Source organism: Perognathus longimembris, chromosome 24 (assembly GCF_023159225.1).
Source record: "Perognathus longimembris pacificus isolate PPM17 chromosome 24, ASM2315922v1, whole genome shotgun sequence".
Classification (NCBI taxonomy): Eukaryota; Metazoa; Chordata; class Mammalia; order Rodentia; family Heteromyidae; genus Perognathus; species Perognathus longimembris.
In genome coordinates, this window is record NC_063184.1 from 29,048,654 (window position 1) to 29,067,077 (window position 18,424).

Here is an 18,424-nt window from a genome sequence, read left to right on the forward strand (position 1 = left end):
GGGAAGGGGACGCCAAAATATTAGCTAGACTCCCTTTTATGGTGCCCACGGAAAGAGGTTAAAAAAAATGCTTCCTAAGCAATCTTAACTTCTTGTTTCGAGACAAATCGGTTCAATGCCATTTATTATTTTATAGATGATTTTTGATCCAGGTTGGCTTGTTTAGATTCTTGTGGTACCCTCACACTTGTGGACAGAACCAGAAATCAAGTGTTTGGAGGTAGCTAACGCTGTTAAGGTCTCCTTGCTGCCTGTTTCTGAGCACCCTGCCTAGCTTTACACGTGCTGGGGGTTGGGTACACAAAGCAGCCATCCTTCACTATTAGAAAAGCCGTGACATGGAGCTGGACAGATTTGTCTTGTTGCCCTGCAAAACACCATCTTGGCTAGCAGCAGGTGAGGGCTACAGATTTTACCTCCACTTAGCCAGGAGTTTTCTCACGCCGTTGTCCAGTGATTGAGTGGCTTGTCTCCCAAGGGAAGAGTTTCCAATCAGGAAAATTGTTCAAGCGAAGGCTAGATCAGAGTTTCTCAATAGTGGTCTTGCTCGCATTTTAGGCTTGATCATTCTTTGTTATGGGGGGGTGCATGGTATGCGTTGTAGTTGGGTTACTGGCATCCCTGGCCTTAACCCACTAAATGCCAGTCTTGTATAGCACCGCCATTAGAACCGGAAGTGTTGCCAGATATTCCTGAGCAGGGTCAAAGTAACTCCCACGTGAGAACTGACAGGTTGTATGACGCTAGGGACAACTAAGTTGTTGCTTCAGTCGGATCCTTAACAAGCAAATATATTGAAATACCATATCTAATTAGAACCTTGTAACTTCCTCTCCAGGTAGGCTTTGTTAGTATCCATTTTTCCATCAGGGAAAAACAGGCTCGGAGAGACCTCCCCCACCCCATACTTAACTTGTCACGCAGTAGTTGGTCTGCCCTCACTTATGATATTTGCAGAAAATGTGGACATCCGGAAGGATATTTGGTTAATTATCTCATGAGGCCTTTCCAACGCCTTCTATGACGTCAGTGTGAGAGTCATGGCTGATTCAGAGGGTGACGTTGACTAAGGAAGAAAGCAGCATGGGAAGGGCGGCAGGGGAGGGAATAGAGAGAGAAAAATATGCCTAAAATAGCAAGCAGAGAAGGATTCAAATGCATGATATAATTCCCATTTCAAAGGGGCTAGATTCTAGAACTTCACCTAGTGCACCTGTGGACTCGTCTTCACCCACAAACAATGGTGGTTAACGCCCTTTGGGCTGGGTGGTCTGGTCATGTATTTTAGATCCACGTGTGCCCAGTTGGCGGGGGGGGGGGGGGCAGGAGGAACAGGGAAAGTCTTCCTTCTCCATTCTGTAGGCATACGATATTTGAAAACTTGAGACACTGGGAAACAAGACAGTTGGCCAGACCATCTTGAATGTGACTCCACTTCCCAGAAAGGACAAAGCCAGGCTGTTATTTCCTTTTTTAATTCTGCAAAGGCCTAAGTGGTTACATGTACAGAGTAAACAGGACGGAGATGGATGGATGACCTGCCTTGCCTTCTCAACAACACGCAAATCTTTTCCTCATAATTACAGTTTGAAAGCTTGTCACTCGGAGCAAATTCATCTATTGGATATTGTTACGTCTGTGCATCCCGATAAACGTCTTTGCTTTGCTTTGTACTATTTGCTCTCTTCTCCAAACAGTTAGCCAAGCATCCCCCTTACTTTTGACCCAATCCCTTTAAAATAGATCGGATTTCTCTTTTCACACGAACCACTCTATATCTCTTTTAAAGCTTATGAGTGTGAAGTCTGCTTATTTATTTATTTTCTTACCAATTGTCTCCCTTTCATCCAAATGCAATGCTGGTTACATAGGGCAGGGAGTGCTCTAGGTTCCGGGACCTAGAGCAAGGCTTATCCTCTAGGAGACACTCAAGATCTGTGCAATACCATACATAAATATTCTACCTCTTTGGACTCCATCTTTATAGCCCTTTTAATGACTGTAAGTTTTATTCTTTTAGGGAGTAATGCATTTAGGAGCAGAGACACAATTTTATATCTAGCTGTCATACCTAATAGAATGGACTGGAAGAGTTGCTTGCATGGTGCACTAGTTCTGAAGTTTGAGCAATACGAAGAGAGTAATGACAAGAGGCAATGGCAATAGCATAAGTTACCTGGAGAGGTGGTGTATCTACTGTGGCACCTTCCCCCTCTAATCGTTCTCCTGAAGGGACAGACATAGAGGAAAAGAAGAAGGGAAAGAAGGAAGGTAGGTAGGCAGGCGCTTTATTTAACATCCAGTGCCTGATAAAGAGATTTTCTTCATATCCAAGGTCAGCTTTCAAGGCTAGTCTCCTTCTAAATCTTTGCTCTCAAACCACCCTGTCACACACCATCTAAATTGTCCTATTGGTTAGATTACATAAAACGCCAAGAAAATGCCTTTTTCTTTTTGAAGCTGAAGGTTTCTCTGGCAGAGCTGGCGATCCCTGAGTCACTCCCGTCAAAAACATGAATGAGTTGAACCCACGGTTTTCTTTCTGTTTCTTAGCTGGGGACATTTCCCTGGGGAACAGCAAATAGCCTGGCAAACCACAAGGGTAGGGACCAGATGCCAAATATTTCAGCGGGTTTCGCAAGGCAGACTTTTCCTTCAAGGAAAAGAACCAAACTATTTCTCTACCATTCTCCTTTTACCCCCCTCTCCTAAGCAGGATAAGAAAAGTGAACTGAGAAGGGAAAGGGTCGTACAAGGGGCCATGTAGTGGAAATGCCCATATTTTGAATGAATACACATATGATAAAATAGCATACAACAGACACACATACACAAGGAAGTGGATGTGAAACTCTTGTACTTTGAGGACGACCGATGGATTTTACCATTGCCAGTGTAGGAGGAGCTGGATGAAGTAAGTGTACACAAGAGCGCCCATCATTACTTCCTACGACTTCGTGTGGCTCTGCAATTACCTCTAATTGTCTTTAAAACAAATGAGCTGGAACAATGTTGTCTTAAGGTGACCAGCTGTACTGAGGAGTTTTCTGTCCAATTTGGCAAAGTTAAGTGTGGCATGATAATCCTCAAAGCGCTTTCAAGTAAGTTTGTGTGAGCATTAGGGGCCATGATTGCTGGAATTGATTGTGTTTTAATGTTGTCTAGAATAAAAGACACATAGAAAGGAAATGCTGGGGTGGGGGAGGGGTTAGAAAAAGACAGAAGGAGAGATAAATACCAGTTTTTTGAACCAAAAGTCTAATGTCTTTTTTTGCTCTGCAGAATTAGTATTTTTATACATTGAAAGGAACAAATAGGATGCTTAATTGTATTAGACCGGAGTGTCTTTCTATTGTCTCTTCAAATATGCTAAAGCGCAAACACAAAATCTAGTCCAATCTAGTTTCAATTCTTATTCTTCTGAGAAAGATACTTTTCTACTCTCTGTCTCATAGATAGATGGTAGGTAGGTAGGTAGGTAGGTAAGTGGGTAGGGAGGGAGATAGATAGACAGATAGATAAAGATAGCACATAGGCAAAATAGATATCCCATTCATGTTCTTGGCAGGTAACAATCTTGACTTAAATCCAATGTCCACTTGAAAGCTATTGCATAAAGAAATTAATGAACTTTATAACTTGCTTTTACAGCAAACAATTCTTCAAAACATTTATAGCACATTGCCAGCATTATTTTTTTGTACATGTTCATTTTCTATGTTGACTATTCTACGAGCTTGGTTTTTAGGGGCCAATAGTAATTATCTCATTTTTAAGAACCTGGATCTTTCTTGTGTGTAAAAGTTTTCCCAAGCATCCTGTTTTCATTTCAAAGCCTAGTGAAATTGCTTGCAAAGCTGCATTTTCGCTGCTCAGTGGAGTTATTGGGCAGTTGAGTCCCTGGGCCATGAAACACTCAATGATTATTAAATGCATGAACTAACTTTGGTGACTTTTTCACTAGTGATGGCTGCCTGCACTTTGAAGTTTACATAGTAGCACGCTAACACATGTCATCCTTTTCCTTTCAGCAAAGGTCTATTACATCCATTGACCATAAACTTTAAAGATGCATGGTTTTTCCCATCCATCAACATATTTTGTACCTGGGGGTTCTTTATTCTCAGCTCTCTTTGATTTGCAATGATAGATTTTTAAACAGCCAGATTGTAGATTTGTTTCTAACACACAGCATGCCTCTAGAGATGTGTGATTGAGAACACTTCAGAGTTCCACACCACATTTTCTCACTTAAAGCATTCCTTGTAAAATTGGTTCTACTCTTTGTCTAATTTTGTTGCTTGATTTGTGTCAATCAAGGCCTATTAACTGGTAGATGATACCTTCCCTACTATAAGTAGTAGGTATAGCTGTTGTGCTAAACTTTTGCTGCTGTGACAAGATACCTTACATAAACAGCCTGAAGGGAAAAAAGAAAAAACTTATTTGGCTTACAGTTCACTCGAGTGGGCATATTAAATTATGATACTCTTCCCCCTTGTACAACCTTCCCAAGTTTAGAAAATAAAAAACAAAACAAGTTGGAGAGACAATGAGCATTTTCATCTCATCTTGACTGACTCTACGTTGTAAATATAGATCAAAAGAGACGCATTTATTCTTTGTCCATTAAAACAGACCAAATTTTTCAAGTACAAAATGGCCAACATTTTTATCATTGCAGGGTTTGTAAGAATAGGGTTCGTACAGACCCACGAGTAAATTTTAACATAGTCTTACATTCAAGAAAACCACATAAAAACAATTTTTATGAGATATCACACTGACTTCGTTGAAATTATTTCTCACATATTAACATTAGGGAAGTAAAGGTCATTATCAGCCCTGCTCTGATCCGTAAGCCTGCTAGGCTGTCTGAGCAGGCAGTGGTTAGGCCTCCTGTAGGCCCTCCCCCCACGGCGCTCCTCAAATGCCATCAAATGACTTTCAGCAATTCTTCCTCAGAAGATGTGCAGAAAGGATTTCCATACAGGTCTTTGGAGATTTCCTGTGTCCTCATGTGTGTAATAGGTTGGGTCAAGTCAAGATAAAGGAAGAAAGAAAGGGGATTTTGTTTTATGTATATTTCTTCCCCTTGTGGCGATTGCCAGCGGGGAGGGGAAATAGAAAAGAGGAGAATTATACCATGCAGATGATGTCAGTATTAACGTAAGGTTTGGCTGTGGCATCTGTAATCTTGTGATTATTGAGGAGATTGTGGGTAATCAAGTACATTTGTATGAATATTTTTAGTGCTCATCATGTACAATCCTCATGGTGAGCTATGCAGCTAATAAAATGATCGATTTAGAAATGCCTGTCACTTAAATTCATGCTCTTCAAATCACTATTTATAGAAAGAAAAGTGATATGTAAACTAGCACTATAGACTATTATAATCCACTTTATATCACCTTAGATAATAGTCCCATCTTTTAAAATAATGTTGGAAACCATTCAATTATTTACTCGCACCTAGGTTTTATACATTGGCAGATTCGGGATGGGTGCAAGAGAATCATTATTTTTTTACCAAAGTCAGACCTCACTATCATGGCTCAAAGAGATTGCCACGGAATATATTACACTGCAGATAAAAATAAACGGAGCTACCATGAATTTTTAATTTATAAAAAATACAAACATTTCATCGAGACACTAAAAACAACGGTTAGTCTTTTCTGTTACGAAATGAACCATCCGTGGGTGGGCGCCGGCTCTAGGTTCAATGTGCTTTTCTCTCCCTGACAGGACCTGGACAAGTACAGCCAAATCTCGACGGAACAGGAGGACGATCTCAGCCTGGGGAGAGCTTATGAGGCCATCGCCAAGGTCCTGCAGTGGTAAGTTGCGCATACCCCCTTCTTGCTGTCACTGTGAATCCACTCAGCCGTGACACACTTAAATTGTTTGAGGTCTGTCGCTTCCCATTACTGCTTGCTTAAATTTTAAGCACTGTCCTTCTTAAGTGACCCTTTCATCGTAAGTTATTTTGAAACCAAGGTGGGATTTTAAAAGATGTATCAAACTCCGCCTGTGTCTAGTCTTCTTTTCTATTATTTTTATTTGGGTGGGTGGTGTTTGTGTGTGTGTGTGTGTGTGTGTAAGTTTAACAATGACCTTGAGTGCAAGGGGGTAGGGTAGAAATCAGGTCAAGGCTCCCAGGTTAAGAAAGCTGAGCACACACAGAGCACTGTCTCGTATGCTTCAGTAGCTCTGGCTGCCATAACCTTTCCAGGGCTCTACTTGGAGGAAACTTTCCATCTGTTTCAACTATGATTCATCCATTAAGACGTCTCTCCTTTGAGCACGTCTGGATACACAGTTGGATGCAAAAAAAAAAAATCGATTCTTCCCAATTTCATTTAAAATACACAATGGTCAAAATGCACATGGACTTCTGACGCATCATGGTTGGTGGGAAAATAAATGATCTCCCCCTCGCCTGTTATTTTGTAATTGTTGTTATGTCCCATTGCATCATTCTCTGTATAGCACTTAGACTTAAGCCACAATAGGGGCACAATCAGCTGTTCAAGGGAAGGGCTTGTTAGATCCAGAATATCACTTTCTAGTAATAGCAGTAACAGAGAAAGGTTGTGTCAAGTTCGAATTTCTTCCCATCTGTATTTCATTGTGGACATATAGAGGGTGGTATTTTCAAGGCAAAATTGTGATTGGAAAGGCATTTCATGCTGACGTGCCTAGTGAGTTAAAAGTGGGGTTATTCAAGGACTGCTCACACAATAAGTACTGCCTACAGTACTAATACTGATGAAATGGAAAGCACCCTAAGAAAAACAAAATAAAACCCAGGCATTGCTGGATGAATGGTTTGGGGAGACATATACCGATATGTAAAGAGATATAGATATTTACTCCAGAAAGGCAAGCAGCAAGCGAGTGTTGTAGTCCAGTTCTCAGAGCAGCAGCCCAACTATTCCTTTCCAAAATGCAATGGTTGAATTGAACGAAGTGATTGGTAAATATTCAGGTTTATGCCTATTTGGAGCAAATCAGTTCTGTGTTCTATTTGGTGTAGTTGATTTTGATCGTTCAATTATGATTATTAAATATTCTGCTGTTATCACTGCACCAAGTCAGTAGAAAATGACTAGATTCCATATCGTGTTTTTGGGTGATAAAGCTAGGCCCAGCATGCAGCACAATATACATGTATTTCTTAAATTTGTTTGTAATTTTTATGAAACGACATCTCCCTATGTCCCCGCAAAGTTAAAAAGGTAGTTCTACTGTAAGCAAGTGTCAAACGTCACGGTAAAGTTCCTTTCTATACAATTAATATTCACTAAAACGCAGTGAACGACAGTACTGTAGGGAAGATTCTGGTGGGCAGTAGTCAATGGGAGGGGATGGGTGAGAGTTAATACGGTGAACACAGGCATGTATGAAAACGGAGCGATGAAACCTGTTGTAATGTGTCAAGAGGCAGAGAGTGGCGATGAGGGCACGTGATAGAGGAGGTGAAATTGATCGTACTTGATCAAACACATGTATGAAAACATCACAGACTCCCTTGTACAACTACTATGTGCTAATACAAAATTTCCAAAACAGCAACAACAACCACAACCCTAAAGAGTAAAATTCTAGGGGGAAATGCACGTTTTCTTTTAGAAATACTAAGTACTTACTCTGTCCCAGGACAAATTCTAGAAGGCCCCTCTTGTGACCGGTAGTGTTTTATATTTACTTTAGAGACTTCTAAGCCAGGCGCCAGTGGCTCAGGCCTGTCATCGTAGCTACTCAGGAGGTGAGATGTGAGGATCACAGTCCAAAGCCAGCCCAGGCAGGAAAGCCCTGAGACTCTTATCTCCAATAAGAACTCAGGAAACGCCAGAGGGGGCGCTGTGGTTCAAGTGGTAGAGTACTAGCCTTGAACAAAAGCTCGAGGACAGAGCCCAGGCCCAGAGTTCAAGAAAAGGAAAGAAACTTCTGGAGACATGAGGTTGGTTTCAAGTCATTCTCACTTGCGCACCTTGTATCTCATATAGAATATTTTAGTCAAATACTCCGAAATTTGAGTTCTTACTCTATCCAGTTAGAGCTCAGGAGAAAGTTGAGTAATTATCAGGTAAATGTGTAACAACAGCTGCTAATCTACTTTTCTTATTTTGGCTGCTGAGGTATTGTTTGGAGTTAGGAGAGAGGAAGGATACGGTGCTAGCTGATGGATCAGGAGGTCCAGTGAGCGTTTCTTAGGAATGGGGACAATTCTCTCCCAATACAATCAACAGCCAGGCACCTTGCCTTAGGGGCAACTGTGTAACAGAGCTAGACGATTGGTCCCTATCCTCTCCGCACCCCCTTTTTTTTTTTGCCAAGTGAAGCTAATCCCACGTACAAGCATTGCCTTCTACTAGCGTTCAATAAGGCTGCCAGAGATTGGTTTGGTAAACAGGAGTCACTAATTTCACAATGTTCCGTTACCCACAGCAGAGCACAGAGCTTGCTCCTTCTGAGGTCTTGGGGAAAGTATCTCAAAGCTCTGCGCGGCCCATTGCAAACCTACCGCTGTGCAGCACGGCTGGTCACAGAGAAACACTGCACAAGTATTCCCTTAATACCTGTGCAAGATGATTCCAGATTATGATGTACTGACTGGCAAATGTTTCAAAACCAAAAATTCTATAGAGGTAGACAACACCCACCTGGCTATCAGAGATGCTTTATTGAACTGGGCCTATAAGATAATCAAATCCTTGGATGTGAATTTTGTGCTCATTTAGAAAATGTGGCTTCGAGGGCTTGACATCCTTCAGTAAACATCTGTACACACACACACACACACACACACACACACACGCGCGTTATCTTTTTCATAGTCCTAAACTGTTCTTAGATTACCGGCAAGTGAAGAAAAAAAAAAAAGCACACCACAAATAGATGAAATCACAGTAGTGGAAGGTAAAAATGTATAAATCAAGTTGTGTATGAAGCTTAGCATCACCTCTAAATCTCTTTTTCCTAACCCAAGCAATTGTACCAGTTTACTAATGGTAGCCCTGTCTCTATAAACATATTTTATCTCTTTAAAGGAAATGGAAGAAGATAGCCATGTCTAGGGCCACCAGCTGTGCATGCATGAGAGGTGAATTCACTCTAAAGCTGGAAGCTTCTGAGACGGTTATGAGAATTTATACGAAGCCCTCGATTGAAAAACAACCCCCTTCTCTCCAGATTGAGAATTTGGTCCTGTGGAGTTGCCCATTGGTGGATGCTAGACATAGATCCTGTGTTAGTTACTAAGGAATACGTTATGATGTTCTTGCTATTGGCCTGAATAACATTAACTGCACAGGGTTTAAATAGCATAAAAGAAAACCAGTATTTACAGTGTCTTTTCCCTCTTTACTTGGAATAGGAGTGGGGCGGGGGGCAAAATAAATGATGTTTCAAAATTGCCTTATGATACACTACTATTGAAAAAAAACACCAGAATTATACTTCATGAAAAAAAGAAAAAGTTAATTGAAAAATCTACCCAGTAAATATTATTCTTATATAGACAGTCCAAGAAAATACAGAAAGGGGAGCCTCAATTTTCTTCTCAATGTTCTTACACACACACACACACACACACACACACACACACACACTCATTTACCAAAGTAACTCGTGCTGAGATGCCAGAACTCCTTAGGTCAATCGGGACAACTACTTGAGAAAACCCAGATGCCACCAAAAAAGAAAAATGTATTCAAGACTCAGTGGCCTCAAGTAGAACCCACCCCCCCCCCGGGTTTATTCCACACCAACTGTAAATTTTCTTGCAAACTCAACTTAAATTATTTCCTAGAAAACTTTCCACCGTGGAGATCTTTAAATCAATCAGTACAAAGTTTCAAGGGTGAAAATTACCTCTCTGTTATAGCTGAAAATTAATTTCCTCTCGCTGGAGAGGAGTGACATGCCCTAGTAATTTTACATAGATCCTTGAAAATGGAGCAACTAGGCTTTGATGCGAAATTTCTGGAAAAGAAAATGACCCCCAAACTACGTGGAAACATCCCTATTAATTCGTGAAATGGAGAACGGCTCTTTTTACATTTTCTCCTGTCACCGACCCCATTTGCCTGATGATTTTTCATCTGTGGCCCACAAACTTAGTGGGACAATCAAGCAACCCCTCGGTGACTGTTTCGTATCTTCCCTATTTGATTTCTTCTCTCTGAGTAAATGATTAAGTTTTCATGCATTGGTTCAGCCAAAATCTATGTTCGCTCAACCAAATCCGTTATTGATTACTTCTAGGGCAAACAGTAGGCCAAGTGTGATATACATAATTGGACAGTTGTCAGGGGACCTGGGTGTTAACCGTTCCCGGTCCCCAGTTGGAAACTCAAATCACCTTGATACACAAATATTCTGCACTGTTTCATTCTCATTCTTTGGACCGAAGAGTCCTGTTCCTCAGAATATATGTTTTTAACTCTCTAAGGTCTGGTTGAATGAATTTAATGATTATACCATATAATATGCTGTTCCAGCTGCACCTGTGCACTGCATATAGAAAGACGGAAATTGATATTTGTCTAACATTTTAACCTTGGCCTTGAACTTACACAGATAACCAGTAGCCTGTCTGTCGGAAAATATTTGATTTTTCTCCTTTTCTGAGGGAAGACCAGCTTCTCCAGCCATTTCTGGCTGACCAACATTCGTTGTTTATGTTTCAGTTACTGTATGAATGACTTTGCTGGCCACAGGGCTACACCTTCATTGACTGAAGCATATAATTTGTAATTGAAAGATTTACTGTAGCATTATTTTAGAGCAATCTAAAATAATTTGGGATGTTTGGGAGTTCTCTCTTTCCTTTGGGAATTTTAACTCAATGCCTTAAAATAACTATATCATTTTTGTGGTGGTTCACTGAATTCTTTGCATTTTTGTGGTTGTTGTTTGTAGGTGTTTAGACTTAACAATTCTTAGTAGTAGGCCACACTTAATCCAAAACATACTTCCATCCAAAAAAAAAAATGCCTGCTTTTAAGAGCAGAAGCATAAACTTCAGTGAGTACATTTTAGCTAAATTACAAATAACATTGAATTTTCCCCAAGGTTTTACAATAATATGCAAAGAATCTCCACCTTTTTACCTTTCTTTCCTGACTATTCTACTCCAAGAAAGAGCTGGAGAAGGTCTAAAATGTGGATCTAAAATGCAGGAGAAATCTGGGCCAGAAATAGATTTCCCAAGCATTAGCGCCTAGCAGTTAGGTCACGCCGTGGAAGTCTCTGAGATGTCCACAGGGAGCAGCGGTGGGGAGGAGAGGGCCCGGCCCCAGCCGAGCTCGGGAAAGAGCCAGCCCTTGCGGGGCAGAAACCTCAGTGTCGGTGAGTGATCTAGAGATGAACGAGAGATGTGGGGAAATGAGAGAGGAGAGGGGCAGGCAGAGAGCGCGGGAGGCGGGAGAGGAGAAAACACTTCTAGAAAAACAAGGATGCTTAGGAGCAGTGGCTCCAAATCTATGGATTGAAGACCCAGGAGAGGGCAGAGGAGGAAGAAAGAAGTCCTCTGTGATCGGGAGCATGCTAGCTAGGTCAGATCATTCCAAGTTCCCTTAGCACCTGTCACGATGGCTTTCCGTCTATCTGAATGCTTGGGGATCATTGTACTCGCTAGATTGGCCTTCATTAATTCATCGAGTTCCTTTGAGCTGCCTTGCGAGTTGAAACGTACCCCTCAACTATACTAGGCTGGGAGACGGTGAAATCAATGTCAAAGCATCACGTAGGGTGGACGGTTAGCTCATCGCCAGACCAACGGGAAGAGTCTTCAAGGGTCAGAGGCATAGTCCTCAGACACTCAAGTATCTTAGGGTATTTGCTAACTCCACAACTTTTCTTGATGGTCTTGAAATCACTTTAGTCATAGATTCCACAGCTGAGGGTCTCACAATTTACCTTCATATTGAGTTCTCTTGTGTACAACGTAATTCCCTTCTCAAATTTTCAACTCTATGTAATGCATGTAATATATACGTGCCTGCTATATCCCAAGCGCTCTGCTAGAACCCAGATGGCTTCTGAAACATTTTGTCCAAATACAGAACACTCATATGTACGAGGTTAGTGATGCCTGAATTATCAGGGCTGGGGAAAGCTTGGAAGAATAAACCAACATTGGTCTTTTATAAAGGTTTGTGAGCACACAAACTTTATCTCATTTTAAGGCCTATAGGTTACCCTTTAAAAGAAATCCTGCACTCATTAAAAAGTCATTTCTCCCCCTTCCCACCCCGCCCCAACCTCTAGGAGACACTAATCTGCTTTCTGTGGGAGTGTCATATCACATGTAATGTGAATTCAACCACACAAGATGTGATCTAGCTTCTTTGATGTGGTATGTTTTCAAATTGCATCCATGTTTTAATACTTATCAGTGCTTCCTTTTCATGACTGCATTTAATATCTTGCTGTATGACTGCGCCGTATTTTGTGGACCCATTCATTCAACCACCCTGAATTTTCTACAGCATAGATACAAAATACCCTCTTTCCACTGTGATATTACATGAGATGCTGTTCTCATGGCTCCCTATGTTATCTGTTGTAGCAAAGGAGAGACAACAGAAGCAATCAAATACTTGGAAAAAGTTGTGAAGATTTCTAAGAACAATTTCCAAAGTCTGGATGTTGTGAGAGCAAGCACCATGCTTGGCGACATCTATAATGAGAAAGTGAGTATCTGTGCTTCTTGTTTTCAGAGAAAATGTGCAGAAGTTTGGGAGTCTGTGCTCACTTGGTCCTTGCCCTTCCTGTACCTGCCATGTTGAACAGTCGGGACCTTGGCTGTAATGAGTGCGCAAGACAAGGCCTGGGAAGAGAAATCCCTCTTGTAGTCCTTCACGCTGCCCGAGGCAAAGCCCCACAGCCACTAACCCTGACTTACATAGAAACAGCCCTAACATTCTCTTTCTAGCCCCAAATTCTTATTTTATTCATCAGGCTGTGACATATGATGTTCAGTCCCTGAGGAGAAACAGCAGCCCCAACGTGGTTCTGTAGGACACTTAAGTATTTTGACAGCATCCAAGTGCACTGGTTGTTGTGGGCTCTTGAGTTCTTTTCTCCCCATTTTGTCCTTTCTCCCTCCCAGAATCTCTTTGAGAAATCATAAGAAAGAGGCTTGCTCCTGTAGTTGTAATTGCTGTTTTGACCATGTATAGGATCCATCCTTTTCTTAAGGCAATAATATTCCTCAGTTGTGCATGTACTCTTTCTTGATCTCATCAAGACGCTGACTATGTAGAGAACCTAACTCTATTAAAGTTGCATTTAATATTTATGCAGTAGTAGTAGGGAGGAAGAGGAGGAGGAGGAGGAGGAGGAGGAGGAGGAGGAGCAGGAGGAGGAAGAGGAGGAGGAGGAGGAGGAAGAGGAGGAGGAGGAGGAAGAGGAGGAGGAGGAGGAGGAGGAGGAGGAGGAGGAAGAAAGAAGTAGTAATAGTCATATTTCAAGAGCATTCTTCAAATTAAAAGAGCTACAGATGACATACCAAGCTAGCTGAGTTGTTAAATAATTACAGAGTAATATTTGACAGTTAACAGACACCAAAAAGTAGATTCATTAGATTAAAGTAATGGTTCTTTTATTTTTCATTCTTATAGTTTTGAGATGGTGGAAATCTTAATAGCAACTTGAATTTCTTTCAAGTTTCTAAAAAGCCATTTCCTAGGAAAACATTGAAAATAAATGATTTTATAGCTCTGCTTTTCAGTGACTTGCAGATATTTCCTAATTTTATTGCATACCTTTATTCCAGTTATATAGCTTAATATAAATTCACAAGGTACTTAGTGGTATAAATACCTTGTGAAATTATATATATATGTATATGTATACACACACACACACACACACACACACTCACACACACACACTTATATGCCAAGCTTCTCCAAGAAGAAAACTCTATCAGTCAGGCTTCGGTGATACAAGACTGTAATCCCAGCCCTCAAGGGAATAAGGCAAGACAGTTATGAGTTCAAGGACTTCCTAGGTTATCTAGTAAGACTATATCTCAAAAGTAAATTTGGTCAGGTGCTGGTGTCTCACACCCATAATCCTAGCTGCTCTCAGGAGTTATCATAGTTCAAAGTCAGCCTGGGCAGGACAGTCCCTGAGACTCTTTGCTCTAATTAACTACCAAAAAAAAAAAAAAAAGCTAATAATGGAGTGGTGACTCAAAGTTATGGTAGATGGTTATCCTTGAGCAAAAAGGTTCAGAAAAAGCACCAAGGCCCTGAGTTCAAGCCCCAAGACCAGTACCAAAAGTAAATTGGAAGTTACAGCAAAACAAAGAGGAACTACCTTGGGTTTTATCCACCTAAATTTGAGCTATAGAGTTAACCACTAATAAAGTAGCTGAGCCCTTAGGCAAGTTATTACTTTGATCCTCGGTTTCTACACCTTTCAGTTGTCAATAACAAGGTACCTTAAAAGCTATGTACTGGGATGTGTCCCAGTGTGCATTGACTATACTATGATGCCTAGCTCTGTAATAGCTCAGGCCTCAATCTCCCCTGGGCCTCCTGTCCCCAACTCTAGATTCATAATCCACCAGCTCGTGCAATTCGTCAATGTTTCCTTACATTCTATGTTTTCTCCTGAAATCATCACATCTTACCCTTCATGAGATTTCTCATTCCTAAATAAGATCAGATAAATCACATAATTAAAAGAATCATAGCTCCAACACTAAAACAACTGAGGAAGAGGGACAGGAAATGCTTTGTCCTTACTCCTGAGAATACCCATTGTTTTCGAGGTTGCTGGTTGGATTGAGTGACATCGTAGACATGAAGACAGACTGGTAAATCAGAATATCGCATGAAATTCTGTGTGACAATGCAACAGCCAAGGCATTGTTTCGTGTCTGTGATGTCACTGAGATCTTCCCCTAGAATTGTCCCACATGCCTATCATTAAAAGACATTTTCTTCTTCCTGTAAGATGATTTGTGACATTTTAAACTCATGGCATCTCTCAAACTCAGGCTTAAGATTGTCAGGACTGTTGAAATCTTTTGCACTTATTAGAATAGAGATGATTTTATAACAGGAATAAACTGTGGAAGATTGCACAGATTTTGTTTTTAAAAAAAAATAACAAGAGATTCAATTTAAATAATAAATTCTTTCAAAATTAAAACTCACTCCAAAACAGTAAGTATAAAAACGCTTGCATCTCAGGATTGATGGTAGATTTCCTTGGCAGGGTTTTGGGCTATCTAAGTTGAGACCAGATCTGGGTCTACAGATGGAATGCAATACACAACTTGAATAAAGGATAATTATCTAAGTTCAGTGCTCCTGTTCTAGAGAGAATCACTTATTAGTTAAAGCTAAGATATATCATTACTTCCACTAATGACAAGCTCACTACCCTCTCTCTGTCTTCATGGGGTCACATCCTGGGTACTTAGTGAGCAAACATGAAGAAGTTCATTTTAACGTGACAAAAATGGAAAAGTGATTCTCAAAATTTGAATATGTCCATTCATTTGTGCCCATTTTCCAAATTCAAATTCTCACCTAAAACCATAAAATTCAGTAGCATAGGGCTGGGAATATGGCCTAGTGGCAAGAGCGCTTGTCTCGTATACATGAAGCCCTGGGTTCGATTCCCCAGCACCATATATATAGAAAACGGCCAGAAGTGGCGCTGTGGCTCAAGTGGCAGAGTGCTAGCCTTGAGCAAAAAGAAGCCAGGGACAGTGCTCAGGCCCTGAGTCCAAGCCCCAGGACTGGCCAAAAAAAAATCAGTAGCATAATTTAGAACTATAATTAGATACATCTCTCTTGCTTTCCTTAAAAGGCTGTTTGGGGCCTAATCAGATGTTTTCGTGTATTTTACCCTGTACCTTTGATATCAATCAAGGCAATTCATATTTTCCTTATCTCTCACATTTCTACTGTTTCTCAGTCAGAATTTATTTCCTCATCACCGAAATATCACCTTTGGTACAGTTTTATTTTTTTCCTAATGAACTGATCTTTTTTCTAACATAAATTCTATGTCATTTTAATAAGAGAAAAAAAATTCCTCAACAAACAAATGTTATCACAATACAATATAGAGGTATTCTGTTTAAATTAGCCCCAGTTCCCCGCCCTGCTGTAGAAAACAGGAGCTCACCACTTCTACCTGTCTATGTTTGGGTAGTGTGAGTAGTTTAGTTTGTTTGCATGAAAGTAGGGAGAGGAAGAAGAGGGAGAGGGGAGGAAGAAGGAAGACCAAAGGATTATGAGGGGCTGAAGGTGGGAAGTTTAGTTTTGTAGAGTCTTTACAAGTATAGCTCAATCCCATTTCATTTTCTATAAAATAAAAATAGTATTTTCTTCCTGGAGTGACTGATGGAAAATGAAGAATATGTGTGTGTGTCTATATATGTGTCTCTCTCTCTATATATATGTATATATATATATTTTCTACTACTGGTTTCAATATTTCATAAAAGCTTCTATTTGTGGATAATGGCTTTAAAGAAAGATAATGGACAAAGACAAATCTTAAATACTTTTAAGTTTAAAATGTTCCAATAAACTTAATTTTCAAAAAAGCATAGGTATTTATATACAGTCCTTTTATTTGTGTTGGTGCTATTGAGATCATGGGTTTTTAAGGAACCTAGTTGGTTCACGGTTCTCAGTTGAAGAATGGCAGGTATTTATGTGAAAACAAAGACCGTGACCAAATCAACAAATAGACTCTTTTCTTTCATTAAATAAATTGGCAGAAAAATGGCCTTTTACTGTGACAAGAAGCAGAGGATAACTGAAACATTTCCTTAGGTAAATCCAATGCTGTGAGAAATAAAATTCCATCAAAACCAACGCGGTTTGGTTCCTCTTTTTTTTACCCCCAGTCTCCTGTCTGCTGTTGTATTAGGATACCAGATGAAACTGACAATATTTGACCCCTTTATTTTTAATCCAAAAGAACTTCAGTTTCACATAATCCAGCGTAACAATTGCAGCTTCTGACCAAATTAGAGGTTCTGAGCCAGCCTAGTCTACTGGACCCCAACCACGCTTTCTTCCCGAAGAGGAGCCATCAGGCCTTGAAAAGCCCACCTGTGACAGGCAAGGGACGGGAGCGGATATGGCAATGACGACAGAAGACATTTCAAATCCCCTCTTACTTCCTTTTCCTTAGGGAAAGTACAGCAAAGCTTCTAAGTTCTTCCAGCAAGCTTTTGACACCACAGTAGAACTGATGAACGTGCCTCTGACGGAGGAAACCAAAGTTCATTACGGCATAGCTAAAGCCCACCAGATGATGCTAGCGATGAGCAACTGCATAGAATCTGACGATGGCGGCGGCGGCGCCGGCCTGGACTGCCTGCTGTCCTGGAAGGAGAACCGGAGCCACCTGGAGCTCGATCCTGCGCAGGGTAGGGCTTCGGCGTTTGCTAGCATCCTTAATCGTTTGCTGGTGTCTGCTGGACAGGGTTGTTCAGCCACTGGGGATTTTAATCTGGTCGTTAATCTTACTCTTTTTTTTGTTTGTTTGTTTTTTTACTTACTTCCTACACGAGGAGTGGTTGTACGTGTCATAATGCACTTTGGGGCATTCGGGAGAAGCATATGATCATGGGAAAAGATTAGCCCTACCTGATGGAGTCACTGTTCTGGAGCTGGGTGGTGGGGTTTTTTTTGTCTCCCAATTATCTTTTTTCTTTTCTTTTGGCAGTACAGAGCTTTGAACACAGCACCTTGCGCTTCCCTGGCTTACTTGCATGGCTGGCACTCTACCGCTTTAGTGATGCCTCCAACCCTACTTTTAGACTTGTTGTTTTGGAGCCGGAGTCTCCGACTTTTCTACCCTTGAAGCCTTGCTTCAAATCATGCTCCTCCAAATCTCAGCCTTCTGAGCAGAGTACTGAGTAATGGGGTAACTGGAGTGTGCCACCATACCCAATTCCCGTCACCTTAAATAGTCCGTAGAGTCCACTGAGCCACGGAGGACGGACCAATTGTAAGAAATGTAAAATCACACTACACTTTTTAAAATAATATTTGCTATCATGCCACATGCGTGCGAGAGAAAGCTTTTAAGGCTAATATGCTGTTTTATAGCCTGCACTTACCTGACTGATGGTAGTTAATTTCCCTATGTTATTAATTTTTCTTGAGTATTATTCAGAAAATATTTGAGAGTGACTTCCTTTAAATACTACATTTTCCTATATCCTTCTTATCATGGGAAAAATTAAAGTCAGTTACAAACAACTCAAGAGCATGTAAAAGTTTACGTGACAACTTGGTTCAGCTGTAGCCTCCAGTTAAGAATTTTGGAGGAGAATATTATAAAAAAAATAAATAATCAAGGCCAGGCATGATAGTGCACACCTTTAATCCTAGTATTTGGGAGGATAAAGCGGGAGAATTGT

General features: G+C 40.7%; 1 protein-coding gene across 1 annotated transcript in view; it reads left to right on the forward strand.

Annotated features, from left to right (window-relative positions):
- The window catches only part of Ttc29 (tetratricopeptide repeat domain 29), a 99,472-nt gene that overhangs the window by 63,787 nt on the left and 17,261 nt on the right, over positions 1 to 18,424 (forward strand). Inside the window, exons 8-10 of the mRNA XM_048333553.1 lie at positions 5,752 to 5,843; positions 12,584 to 12,707; positions 17,188 to 17,438. Of these exons, the coding sequence (XP_048189510.1) occupies positions 5,752 to 5,843; positions 12,584 to 12,707; positions 17,188 to 17,438 (467 nt within the window). The remainder of the gene's footprint in view (positions 1 to 5,751; positions 5,844 to 12,583; positions 12,708 to 17,187; positions 17,439 to 18,424) is intronic.